This window comes from Trachypithecus francoisi, unplaced genomic scaffold (genome assembly GCF_009764315.1).
Source record: "Trachypithecus francoisi isolate TF-2019V2 unplaced genomic scaffold, Tfra_2.0 Lachesis_group5, whole genome shotgun sequence".
In the NCBI taxonomy this organism is placed as follows: domain Eukaryota; kingdom Metazoa; phylum Chordata; class Mammalia; order Primates; family Cercopithecidae; genus Trachypithecus; species Trachypithecus francoisi.
Genome location: NW_022681470.1, coordinates 15,442,198 through 15,455,107, shown reverse-complemented (window position 1 = coordinate 15,455,107; position 12,910 = coordinate 15,442,198). Strand labels below are relative to the sequence as shown.

Here is a 12,910-nt window from a genome sequence, read left to right as displayed (position 1 = left end):
ACGCCAGGCTTCACACCTTTCCTTTCTCTGGCTCTGGCCCTCTTGGCCATAATCTCACGCACTTGTTTGTTTCCCACTTGCCTGTGCCCTAACGTAAGTCTTCCCGGAGTGAAAGGAAATAGGAGGCAGGCACTACCCCGCTGTCAGTTCCCGGGTTTGGCCCACATGTCCCCAGTCAGTTGGGTGAGATTTGCTGACTTTAAACTTTGATCTCTTTTCCAGTACCTCAGTCCGTCTTGACATTTCTATGTTATCCTACATAACTATGATTTTTTTTTTTTTTTTTTGCTGGTTTCTCCTTATTTTTATTTGTTTTGGAAAGTTCAAGAGTTGGTCCATATTCCTACTTGGGCCGTAACCTGTCAATCCCAGTACCTGCCATCTCCCCAAACACGGTCCTGTAGTAGCTAAACCATGTTAATGCTGAAACAAGTCATTTTCGTCCACACACACACACACACACACACCCCTCATCTTAGTCACTTCAGGCTGCTATTAAAAAAATACCATAAACCAGGTGGCTTATAAACAACAGAAATATGTTGCTCACGGTTCTGGAGGCTGGACGTCCGAGATGAGTGTCAGCATGCTCAGGTTCTACTAAGGGCCTCTTCCAGGTTGCAGAATGCCAAATTCTCACAGTATCCTCCCGTGGAGGAGAAAGGGGCTAGAGAGCTCTCTGAGGTCCCTTTTATGAGGGCACAATTCCATGCATAAGGGCTTCACTCTGATGACCTAATCACCTCCTGAAGGCCCCACCTCCTAATACCATTGCATTGTGGGTTAGCATTTCAATCTGGGGGAGAAGGGACACAAACATTCAGTCCACTGCAATCCTCAGAGTGACTCTTATGCATTTTTATGTTTCCCAAAACTTTCATTTCTGTATCCATCTGGACAACTCTGAGTTCTGCCTGGGGAGGAAGATTCCTGAAGACTCCGTTAGCTCCCAGTTAAAATGAGAGCATTTGAAAATTCCTTTCCCAGATGTGTGAAGTTATTTAACACCCTAGAAAATCAAGGGCAGGTTGTAGCCTCAAATAGGGATTTCTCAAATCACCCATTTAAAAAGCCACCTCATCTGGGCCAGGTGCGGTGGCTCATGCCTGTAATTCCAGCACTTTGGGAGGCCAAAGCAGGTGGATCATGAGGTCAGGAGTTCAACACCAGCCTGGTCAAGATGATGAAACCCCGTCTCTATTAAAAATACAAAAATCAGCCGGGCGTGGTGGCGGGTGCCTATAATCCCAGCTATTTGGGAGGCTGAGGCAGAGAATTGCTTGAACCTGGGAGGCGGAGGTTGTAGTGAGCCGAGATCACGCCACTGCACTCCAGCCTGGGTGATAGAGCGAGACTCCATTTCAAAAATAAAATAAATAAATAAAAAGTTGCATCTGTATTAATTAGCTCGACCCCTTTCTGGGCCTGAGACTGTATTCAGAATCTCAGATGGTCACTTGTTGTCCATGAGGGTCACTGAGGCTTCATTCCTGTTCTTACGCATCCCTGCTTAGCATCTGGAGCTGCTAGGAACCAGGCCGGGGCCATGGGGAAGCATCAGGAAGCCTCTCTTGAGGAAAAGGAAAAGACAAACCTGCAAGCTGATGACTTGCAAAGTGGCCACTCACCACGCTTTCTTACAGCCTGAAGACGGGCACTCCATTCTCTTGAGCTATGAATGTTGTGTGGTCCAGTGATGGCTATGAAAGCTCAAAGCTCAGCCTAATGATTCTAAGGGTGGTCTTGACGAGCTGCATTGCTTCTGACCTGCAGTGGTTCTGACCTGTCCCGCCACTCTGAGCAAATGCCTCGGGGCTCAGAGCTGCAGCTGCTTTCCTTTCCAGATAGGTCTTTCTGGCCACACAGGGCTCTGGTGATGGTGCCTTCCTTTTAAGGCTCTCATGGGCAAATGCATCAACTGGCATTCTGTGTGTGTTTGTGTGTATGCGTGCGTGTGTGTCCTCTGAGAGGCTTCAGGATATAATGGAAAGCGTGTTCTGGGCTTGAAATAAGATCAGCCCTGGATTAATATCCTGGCTCAGCTGCTCACTTGTTCTGTGACCTTGGGCAAGTTTTTTAACTTCCTTGAGTTTCTTTTTTTCTGATCTGTCAAATGAGAAAAATGAAACTCTGCTTCCAGAGTGAATGTTAGGACTGGAATGAATATACTAGAGAAGACGAGCAGATGTTCAATAAGTACAAGAAGATGAGGCTCGCCATTGTTACTGCTACTACTGCTGCTCCGCTCCTACTACTGTTATTATTACCATTAAGAATAGATCCAGGGCCCAACTTACTCCTAAGTATGGGTCTGAAAGCTCTAATAGACTTCGGATTCCTGATAAAGGATAGTCATGACATTTATCTCAGCAGTAACTAAAACAAGGGCATCGGACAAATAAAAATGTGCTGCGTTCCTTGTCATGGTATATGCAGGCACCTTGTAAATGTATCCAAATAAATTATGGGGTAACTTAACTGCAAGTAGATATATGTAAATCCCTCTCTGGCATAACTTTAAAGGAAGAACAGCTTTTAATTACAGGGTTGCATTGTACTATTAACCCATAAGCCAGAATAAGCCGCCTGCGTTGTACTTAAGAAAAAAAATTGTCTTTTGAGAAGCTCAATGCTTTGCAAAGATCTTACAAGTCACCTTTAAAACAGCTTAGTGGGTAGAAAGCAGTCGGCAATATTCATTTGGAAAAAGTTAAAAAACAAACTGTGAAGTTGAGAATCTCTTTCTTTGATTGCCTGATCAAGCCAGGCATCCCTGGCTCCATCCTGTGCACCACCATTAACAAATCATGAATGAAGCTCCAGATAGTGACAGACAATCCCATCTGCTGCCAAACTGAGGGGGCTGGAGGGGTGAAAGATGACACGAATGAAACTGACCTCTGTGGGCTGGAATGGTGAGTTAAAACCAATAAGATGAGAGTTGATAGCGAAAACGTAAACTTCCTGTTTTCAGTAAACCACACTCACACATAAGACCGGGATGATGAAGGGTCAGCTCAGCAAATGTGAAATAATGAGACATTTTAGATTTTAAGAGGCATAAATGAGAGCAGGACACCTGGGTTGCCAAAGTAACAGGTCCTTCTACTGAGAACCAATTAGATGACCTCTGGAGCAAGGTGAAGGTGGGGGAGGGTTGGGGAAAACTCACTGAACATCTAGAGGAGGCTGACTAGGATTTCCAAGGTCTAGCCCATTTCACACAAGGAACAGTTGGTACCATTTAGCCTGAAAAAGAGGGTGGCAAAGGAAGGAGAGCTGCCTCCAAACCGGTAAAGAGCAGCAGGTATAGGAATCAGCATCTTGATGCTGCATCAGCAGGGGTATCCAGGTGCTATCACAAGGAGCACATTCAACTCAATGAAGAGCCCACAGCTGTAACAGCACTCACAAGGGCTGCCTAGCGAGGCACAAGATCTGCTCCACCAGCACCGAGAAGAGGCTGGATGGTCCAGAGCACAGAGGGGATACCGTAATTCCTAAGGGTCCATGCTACACTCATGTCTATTATTACAAACCAACAGGGAGCTGGAAAACAACACAGTGAGATTCACGAGAGCTCACCAAAGACTAGTTAAAATATTTTTATCATTTATTTTGTTAGATAAAATATAAAACCGTGGGACTTAGAGAGCCTATAATTCCGTAAAGGCGGCTGTGAGGCTCGAAGAACAGAACCGGGGCTCAGTGACTGGCCGAGGTATCAAAATAAACATGGTGCCTGAAGGGAAAGATAATATTTATAGGGCCTCTCACAGCAGGCTGGCTGTGGATGTGATGGTGCACGATCTATATGACGTGTTGATTCCCCTGTTGATTGGATCGCGTTCTGCCATTTCAGAAAGGACTCAGGTAGATTGCAGGGATGCATAATATATGTCTAGTTACAACTAGATTAAAAGCTGAATGAGAAAAGACAGAAATTTAGGAAAGGAAAATGAAATGGGGTCAGGAATAAGGATAGGTATGTTGTACACAGAAATGACTTATACATTTACCAAAGCGAACCATGTCTCATTTGGTGTGTATGACGTCTGAGGAGTAATCATCTCATTTTACAGATGAGTTAACTGAGGCTCACAGACAAAGTAACATCCCAAACACCTAACCAAGCATATGCACTGGGATTTTAATTGTGGTTGGACCTACCACAAAGCTCATGCTTTCTGATGTTCTACCGCTGCCTCAGTTAAGAGCTGAGGATTAAGTAGAATCAATTATCTTCTTGCTGAGAAAGGCAGGTCCAAGGATACAGCTGCAGGGTTGATACTTTTACAGACCAGTCACACAGTGATTCCTGCTAGGTAAAGCCTAGCACAGTACACTCGCATAGATGAAGCTTAATACACATTTGCCGTAAAGGATAACACCCAGAACAATGTAACATTTTAAAACCAATCTGGATAGAATTCTAGAAATGTAACCAACATGAAAGCTTTATTTCCCTTTCATCCAGCGTTGTAGGTCTAATGTATTTTACATTTTATAGAGGGTTTTTGACATATCAAAACAAAATCCCTGTTAATGGGAGTTTTCATTATTTTAGAAAGCTGAAAAGAGTCAACTCCTTTAGAACAAAGATGTTTGCTGAGATAACTGGGCACATGTGTCATGTAATTTCTGGCCTAAACATTTGTTTCATGTTGATGACAAAGTTTGGTTATTTAGTGACTGTTTATATACAAAGAGCAGGATGATAAATCATAATATCAGAATGTGTTTCTACAGCTTTCTAGAATCCTCTGACATTAGGGGAATGTATAAACACAAAGCACTATTATATACTGCATTTGCTATTGTTGCATGGAATTAAAATAAAGACACCAGGCAGAGCTCATCAAGACAGATTTTAAAGACCTTGTTAGTAGTCAAGACCACCTCAGTCTAGCAGTGACTGTTCTCGCCTCAGCAAATGTGAAGCCAGATTAGGATTTCTATTTCCTCTGACATAATATTGTTGGACTTAATTCACTTAAGAAATACTTACAGGCCAGGCACGGTGGCTCATGCCCGTAATCTCAGCATTTTGGGAGGCTGAGGATGATGGATCACAAGATCAGGAGTTCAAGACCAGCCTGAACAACACAGTGAAACCCCATCTCTACTAAAAATATAAAAATTAGCCAGGCGTGGTGGCAGGCCCCTGTCATTCCAGCTACTCAGGAGGCTGAGGTAGAAGAATCACTTGAACCCAGGAGGCAGAGGTTGCAGTGAGCCAAGATCGCACCACTGTACTGCAGCCTGGGGGACAGAGTGAGACACCGTCTCAAAAAAAGGAAAAATGTACAGAACACCTACTTTTTGCAGGGCCCCATTAGGCATACAAAAATGAAAACTAAACAAGTTCAGAATTGAAGGTATATATAGACTACACCAATCTTGGGTAGAATTTACTGATGGCCATAGTAGCAAATTTATTTTTCTAAACATGACTGCTACAGTACCTCTCCATCCTGCAAATCACTCTTGAACCTTACCATATATCCACCAAGAGGCAGAACATAATTCCCCTTTCTTTGAATCTGGGTGGGTGAGTGACTTACTTGTAGAAAATAGAATGGGAGAGAATTGATTAGGCCAGAAAAATCAATGTAACTTTTATTAATACCTTACTCACTAGAAAACTTTTGCTGAAGCCCTGAGGCCACCATGCTCTCAGGAAGTCAAACCTCTCACTCACCCAGAGATTACACGGAGAGGTTCTGAGACTACACGAAAAGCGAGAAAGATGTCCAGTTAGTCCCCAGCAGTTCCAATTCCCTATTTCAGTCCCAGTCACCACCTTCATAAGGGTCCCCAAACCACAACCACTCAGCCCAGCTCTTCCCAAATTCCTGACTCATAGAAGCCATGATATGACAAATTGTTTCCTATTGTTTTAAGACAAAAACTAAGGTTTACAGAGATTTGTTATTGAGTAATAGATAACAAGAACATAAAGGCAACCTGTTAGAGGAATTTAGGAAAGGAAAGACAATTTTTAATTGGGGTGATCAGGGCAACTTCATGGCAGAGTTGCCATTTAAGTTGGGTTTTGCCAACTAGGTGTGAACAGGAGATGAAGAGGTTGAGGGAGGGAAGGTCATTCTATACGAAGGGTATGATCCAAGGAGAGATTCGGAATGGAAATTCACAGTATATGATGTGTGGGAAAGTGTTGTGGGAGATGGGCTGGAAAGTTCGAGAAAGAAGGGTCTATATCTGTGCTTTCCAATATGGTAGCCTCTCATCACAGGTGGCTATTTAAATTTAAGTGAGTTAAAAGTAAATGTAATTTAAAATTCAGTTGCGGCCGGGCGCGGTGGCTCACACCTGTAATCCCAGCACTTTGGGAGGCTGAGCCGGGTGGATCACAAGGTCAGGAGATCGAGACCATCCTGGCTAACACGGTGAAACCCCGTCTCTACTAAAAATACAATAAATAAATAAATAAATAAATAAATAAATAAATAGGTCGTGGTGGCGGGCCCCTGTAGTCCCAGCTACTCGGGAGGCTGAGGCAGGAGAATGGCATGAACCCGGGAGGTGGAGCTTGCAGTGAGCGGAGACCACACCACTGCACTCTAGCCTGGGCAATAGAACAAGACTCTGTCTCTAATAATAATAATAATAATGATAATAATAAAATAAAATTCAGTTCCTCTGTCAGACTAGCCCCATTTGAAGTGCTTGGTAGCCCTATGTGGCTCGTACCTGCCATATTGGAGAGCACAGACATAGAACATTTCCATCATCCAGAACTTCCTATTGGACAGCGCTGGTCTACATGGCATTTCTCCTTGTCCCTCAGGCACAATGAGCAGCTGCAGGCTTTTGAGGAGAAGAGTGACATGCTGAGAGCTGTGTTTTAGGACAGCTATCCTAGAGCTATGTGTGGGCAGAGAGTAGCAAGCAGGTTAGTTAGGAGGCTAGGGTAAAAAGGCAGACAGGGGACATATTTGTCATACACCCTAGTGAGGCACAGCATCAGGGAACAGGAGGTCTGCAGGTTTCAGGACAGGCCAGTTCAGGGAGAAAAGGGACTAGCTGTGATTATCAGGTCACTGGTGATTTATTTACCACTTCCTTGAAGTATTAAAATTGTTTTGGTACACTGCAGGTCTCATTTGAGAACTGCACAAACACAAGTCAGCTTTAAAAGATCTGTGCCAAGCGACTGGAAAGTGAGGGAGCAGGGGTGAAAAGAAAGAGGAAGCCAGGAAAGGGGACTGCTAGGTGGCCTCCAGCACACACACCCAGGCTGGTGGCGGCAGTTCATGGTGGTAAATGTGCTCACTGAAGCTCCAGATGAGAATATCTTTTCAGGCATCCCTTTTAAAGTGATGGAACAACTAGTACAACATTAAACAGGATAAATGACATTACCTGACTGGTCCTTTGTATCAGACTCAAAAGATGGTAATTAGAACGGCCACATAGAAACTCTCCAGTCAGAGCACTAAAACTCATTGATTAGGATTTGAAACTAAAAAAAGTTTTAAATAGATAGAATGAGATTTCCAGAGTGTTTGTAATGATCCAGATGAGATTTCCTGTCATTTCCTTTCCTGGTACCCACCACTCTACTGTCGTGATTTCCCTCCACTGATCTTTTCAGCAGACGGGCCAGAGGATGCTGCGTTCTGATGCCTTCACAAAAGGCAACAATAGACCTTCAGCAGACTGGGTTTGGCACCAAGAACTCCCTCCTGCAGTGGAATTGAAAATTCCTTCCACTCGGCTCTTTCGGAAAGATCTGGGAAAGGGCAGGTATCCTTGTACATCCCCTTAGACCCTGAAGCCCTCTTCCAACCCATGAGAAGGGCATCCAGAGGCAGACACCCCCCACACATATACAGGGAGCCTAGTGCTAATATCTGTGTTATTTACTGATGAGAAGAATAAACGCTGCAGAAACAGTTCTTTGTGGGACTGAATAAACATAAATCTTGCTCTAGAAACCCACACGTTTGAGTAACCCACATAAACTGACAATTCAGACCCAAACATCTCACTCAAAAAGGATGGCTGAATTTGGGAAGTGAGGAGACTAAATAACCAAACACCTAACTCCTTTTGCGCAGGTATTAGAACGCCTCCCTCCAATGTCATCTCTGCACAAAGATTCCCCTTTCCATTAATATCCTTTCCGACTCAACTGAGAGGTGTTTTACTTCTATTGAATCTTCCCATGCCAGAAAGACTGATTCCCTATCTGAGAATAGGAGGCAAAAAGAAACCTTTTGTACTCAGTACCAAGTTTTAAATATGTTGTATTTTCCTTCCCTGTTTAGGTGAAAGCATGAGAAAATGCCCCCCCTCTTATTTACAAGTATTTGCACTTTCCAGAAGCCTGACTTTCAGAATGCCAAAAAGGTCTCCAAAATTGTTTCCTCCTAAAAAAGCTTAAAGAGAAGCCAACTGTGGTAGTTTTCTTTTACTCTCTGGCTCTGTAAATATGCATGTTTCTTTAGACAAGTGCAAATGAGCAGCCTTGTTATGTGAATTTCAAGACAACTTTACTTTTATTGCAAAATCTACCTCCCTTAGAAGACAAGAAATCTGCCAGAAAACTGAGGGACCTCCTTCCACTCCTCCTTCCACCAGTGAGTACGGCTCACTGGTTTGGTTAGTTTTCACCAGGGCACCTCTAAACGTGAGACTGTCCGAAGGAGATCCCCCCGAGTCATAGTAAACACCTACTAGCAATGGGTCAAGCTGGGACAGGAACTTCTCCGCCGAGCAGTCAGAGAATAATCATCCTAGCCCCGGCTCACGTGGTGCTTACTTTGTGGCAGCTCCTGGTCTTGGTGTTTTATGTATGTTAATTCATTTTCTTTTCACAAGTCTATGAAGTAGGTCCTATGATTTCACTTCCATTTTACAGAGAGGAAAAGGAGGCCTGAAATGATCAATGTTAAGTGGGAGAGATGAGGTGTGAACTCAGGCAGGCTGTGTTCTAATCCCTAAGTCACACACCTGTGCCAGAAGGAGGCACATTTTATAAACCATCTCTCGGGAGAAGCGTGAAACCATGGGTCTAACTTAATGATGGCTTCTGTGAGACATAAAAGACACATTGTAAAATGCTAGCACTCTGCAAAATGTGAATACATTATGGAAAAAGGATTAGGGTTTAAAAGTAATAAATAGCACAAGTATGGTTAATAAATTAGGGCAGAGGAGATTGAAATGGAAGACCTGCTGCAACACATGGAGCAATCCAGAGTTCTCCGTCCCAGCTGAAGACTCCGGGTACACACGCTTTCCTCCACTGCCAGCTATTCTCAAGACCTTCCCCCACAAATCATTAAGAGGTCTTTAGGATTGCTTGGTGAACCATTTATTCTCTCTTCTCACCTTCCTGTAAGAATAACACTCCTACTTCGTCAATCACCAATTGCTTAAGGAAATTGATGACAGGTCCAAATAGTGGCCACAAGTTTTATGGCATCCAGAAACACGGGTGATCTCTTTTCCATACAGCTGTGATGGCTGTCCACTTGTACAAGACTGTCTATTTAGAATGCTCATAGAAGGGATGCTACAGACAGGAAAAAAAGGTGCCATCCAGGGACCATCTTGGCATATCAAAGGACATTACCAATGGCTTGTTAAACAACCTTCCCCTAGGTCACCTACAAAAATTTGGCAGTGATAACTCTTTTCCTTCACAACTGGTGAAACCCAGACTAGCATTCGTTGGCTAATTTGAAATCAGTCATGTTCTTTCCAGATCCCTGAGACCCAAGAGCTGAGTCACTGAACTGAGGAAGTCATCAAGAGAGACAGGTTTGGCCTGGTCCCACAGCCGGGGGAAGCCTGGAGCCAGGGACCTTCTAACAGAGAAAGGCAGAGGAGCCTCCTGAAGCCCACGCTGGAGAAAAGGAATTGAGCACTGATTTTAGGATCTTACTTGTAGTTTTTCTCCCAGAATTTCACTGGCCTGACATATGATGTGATGAAAATGACACTCCCAAGAAATGGGCTCAATGGGGTAGAAAAGATTGACGTGGCAATCGTCTGAAAGAAAAGCACGGCAGAATCTGAGAATGTTGAGTTAAGGCAAAAAAAATTATTATTCCTATATTTTAAAAATATTATTTCAAATTTTGATGAGTTTTCACTAAAGCCATTTTTTCCACCAAAGAAAGAACAAAGGACACACACTTAATCTCTCTAGGTAGAGATTTATAAATATAAAACTTTCAGTAGTACCCTGCTACGTCTCATTTTACCACCATGTAAACCAAATGATTCTCATAAAAATCTCAGTGGTCTTAGTCTGATTCATGGCAAAGATTTAATAGATTGAAGGATTGATTTAATAGATTTAATAGACTGAAGGATTGAAAAGAACAGTTTCTCTTTACTAAGATTATTAGCTGAACAAAACACACTAGGGTACATTTACTAAAGTATCAAGTAGCTTTGTAAATAATTAATATTAGATGATACTTTTTGAAAACAAATAATAGAATTGTTCGGGAAGGTAGCATCTGTTTCTTGAAGAATGTTTTCCCACTGTTTGAAATATCTATCCATCTATCTACCTAGGTAGATGTATACACAGATAAACAGATCCTGTATATTGAACACCATTGGTTCAATTCAAGTCATATCTAGTTTTTAAGCAAAGAACACCACATGCACACGAAGTAAGTGTTTTGTGGGCCAAGTTGCTTCTACAGGCATTCTTATATGAGTTTCTCACGTACTGGCATGTGTTAATATCACACACCTTGCTTGATCAAAGAGGTAATTGCTCAATATTAAATTTAGCATGTCTGTTGCTTTTGGCTTAAGTCCAACGGATCTTTGGTGATTAGTGGCAAGGAGCCAGAAGCAACAGTTCTCTGAGTAAGTTGGTCCCTTCAGGTCTCACTCCATCATTGGAGACTCCCAGCTGCCGATCACTCACCATCATTGTGGCGCAGAGGTTCTGTGGGGCCTGTGGTTGGAAGCGCAAGAGAGAACTGCTGGCCAGAATCCATGGGGGTGGCAGAAGTCAGTGGAGAGTCAGACTGCCCAGGTCCTGTAATATGGACATCCTTCCTGCTCTAGGGTAGGTATTAGGACTTGGATCATTCTACTACAGATCTGATCTGACCTCCTACAAGGCTGGTCTTCCTGCTGGGAAGTTGTTGACAGCTGTATCTCTCTCACTGCTGAACTAAGGGGGTCTTATTTCTGTAACCCATGTTCAAAAAGTTCTGGCACAGAGTAAAACGGAAATGCTTGGCACAGACAGGAAGACTGTGCATTTCACTATCAAGAGCACAGAATTAACTCGGACTTCTAAGTGGTTTAACATAACATGAAACAAATTATGTGATAAAGGGGTGGGGATGGAAGTAGGGATTCCCTAATAGCCCCATTTATACGTAAGATATAAAACAGGAGTGAGTCTTGTGCTGTCCACACTTTCACATACATTTTAGTCGATTTAAAATTAGATTAAAAAAATTATCCAGGCATTGTGGTGCACACCTGTAGTCCCAGCCACACAGGAGGTTGAGGTGAGAGGATCTCTTGAGCCCAGGAGTTTGAGGCTGCAGTGAGCTAGAACTGCACCACTGCACTCTAGCCTGGGCAACAGAGTGAGACCCTGTCTCAAAAAAATAATGATTTTTTTTTTTTTCAAGAGTGATTTTTTTTTTTTAACTTTCTATTTACTCCCAAGCATTTTCAGGAGTAAAATGTCACATCCTCCATTAATAATACATTCCAATGTTGAATTGTTTAGGTATCAGAAAGATCTCTATTGTGCTGCAATTTAAATCCAATTCTTTTTATTTTGACCTAGGTTCAAATAGAGAACTACAGAACAATATGCTACTGTAATATCTATTATCACCCATCAGTTTCCTCTTCTGAAAGCTGAAAATACCTAAGTACTTCTGCCACAAAACACAACATATTAGCTATTATGCTCCTTGTCATTGGAAGAAAAGGGAATTGCACGGAAGATATCACTGAGTGAAGGTATTGGAAAAAATATTAGAAAGCAGAGTGAGGTCAGAGGTGGAGTTTTCTGAGGGGCTGTGTTGAGAAGAAAAGAAGAGGGAGAAGTCCCCACATCAGGGGACAGACGGTGTGATGAGGCTTGCAGAGGAACCAGTACAAAACCAAGTGGAGCCAGGGCTGGGCAGATGTGCTAACATGTGATTATCTGGCTAAGTCTGTCTAATTTTTAGAAGACAGTGGCCCTGCACAGTCTCTACACATATTAAAAGGGGGGCTGATGTGGCTCTTGTTTTTGATTCTAAAATTTCCCCAGAGATTACATTGTACATTTTTTAAATGCCAGAAACAATTATCCAAAATTTAAGAAGTGAGGAAACTGTGCTAGTCTAAAAATAAAGTTCAATGTGGTAGGAAAGGAAATGACGTTTAATAGGTTAGAGGGAGGGTGGCAGTGAATAAAGAGGACCTTTTTCTCAGGAAAGATCAGTAAAGAATTACAGCACACTCTGGGCAAATAGGAAAGGCTGTCACTACTACTGGCAAGACAGTGCCAAGAAAGAAGAGCTACTAAGAGGAGCAGGCGCATAAAGCCCACTTTATTTCTTTCTAAGAGAAACAGCTGAGAGATTAACCTAAGGGGTAGATGATCACTCCTTCAAAAACACACTTAAAATGAAAACATCTTTTTTTTTTTTGAGATGAAGTCTTGCTCTGTCGCCCAGGCTGGAGTGTAGTGGCACCATCTCGGCTCACTGCAACCTCTGCCTCCCAGGTTCAGCTGATTCTCCTGCCTCAGCCTCCCGAGTAGCTGGGACTACAGGAGCCTGTCACCACGTCCTGCTAATTTTTTTGCATTTTTAGTAGAGACGGGTTTCACCGTGTTAGCCAGGATGGTCTCAATCTCCTGACCTCATGATCTGCCCTCCACGGCCTCCCAAAGTGC

At 43.0% G+C, this 12,910-nt stretch overlaps 1 protein-coding gene across 2 annotated transcripts in view; it reads right to left on the bottom strand.

The window, feature by feature from the left end:
• The window catches only part of PCNX2 (pecanex 2), a 314,758-nt gene that overhangs the window by 100,874 nt on the left and 200,974 nt on the right, over nt 1-12,910 (bottom strand). For both annotated transcript variants that reach the window (XM_033199654.1, XM_033199655.1), the window contains exon 23: nt 9,917-10,046. In XM_033199654.1, coding sequence (XP_033055545.1) covers nt 9,917-10,046 — 130 coding nt within the window. The remainder of the gene's footprint in view (nt 1-9,916; nt 10,047-12,910) is intronic.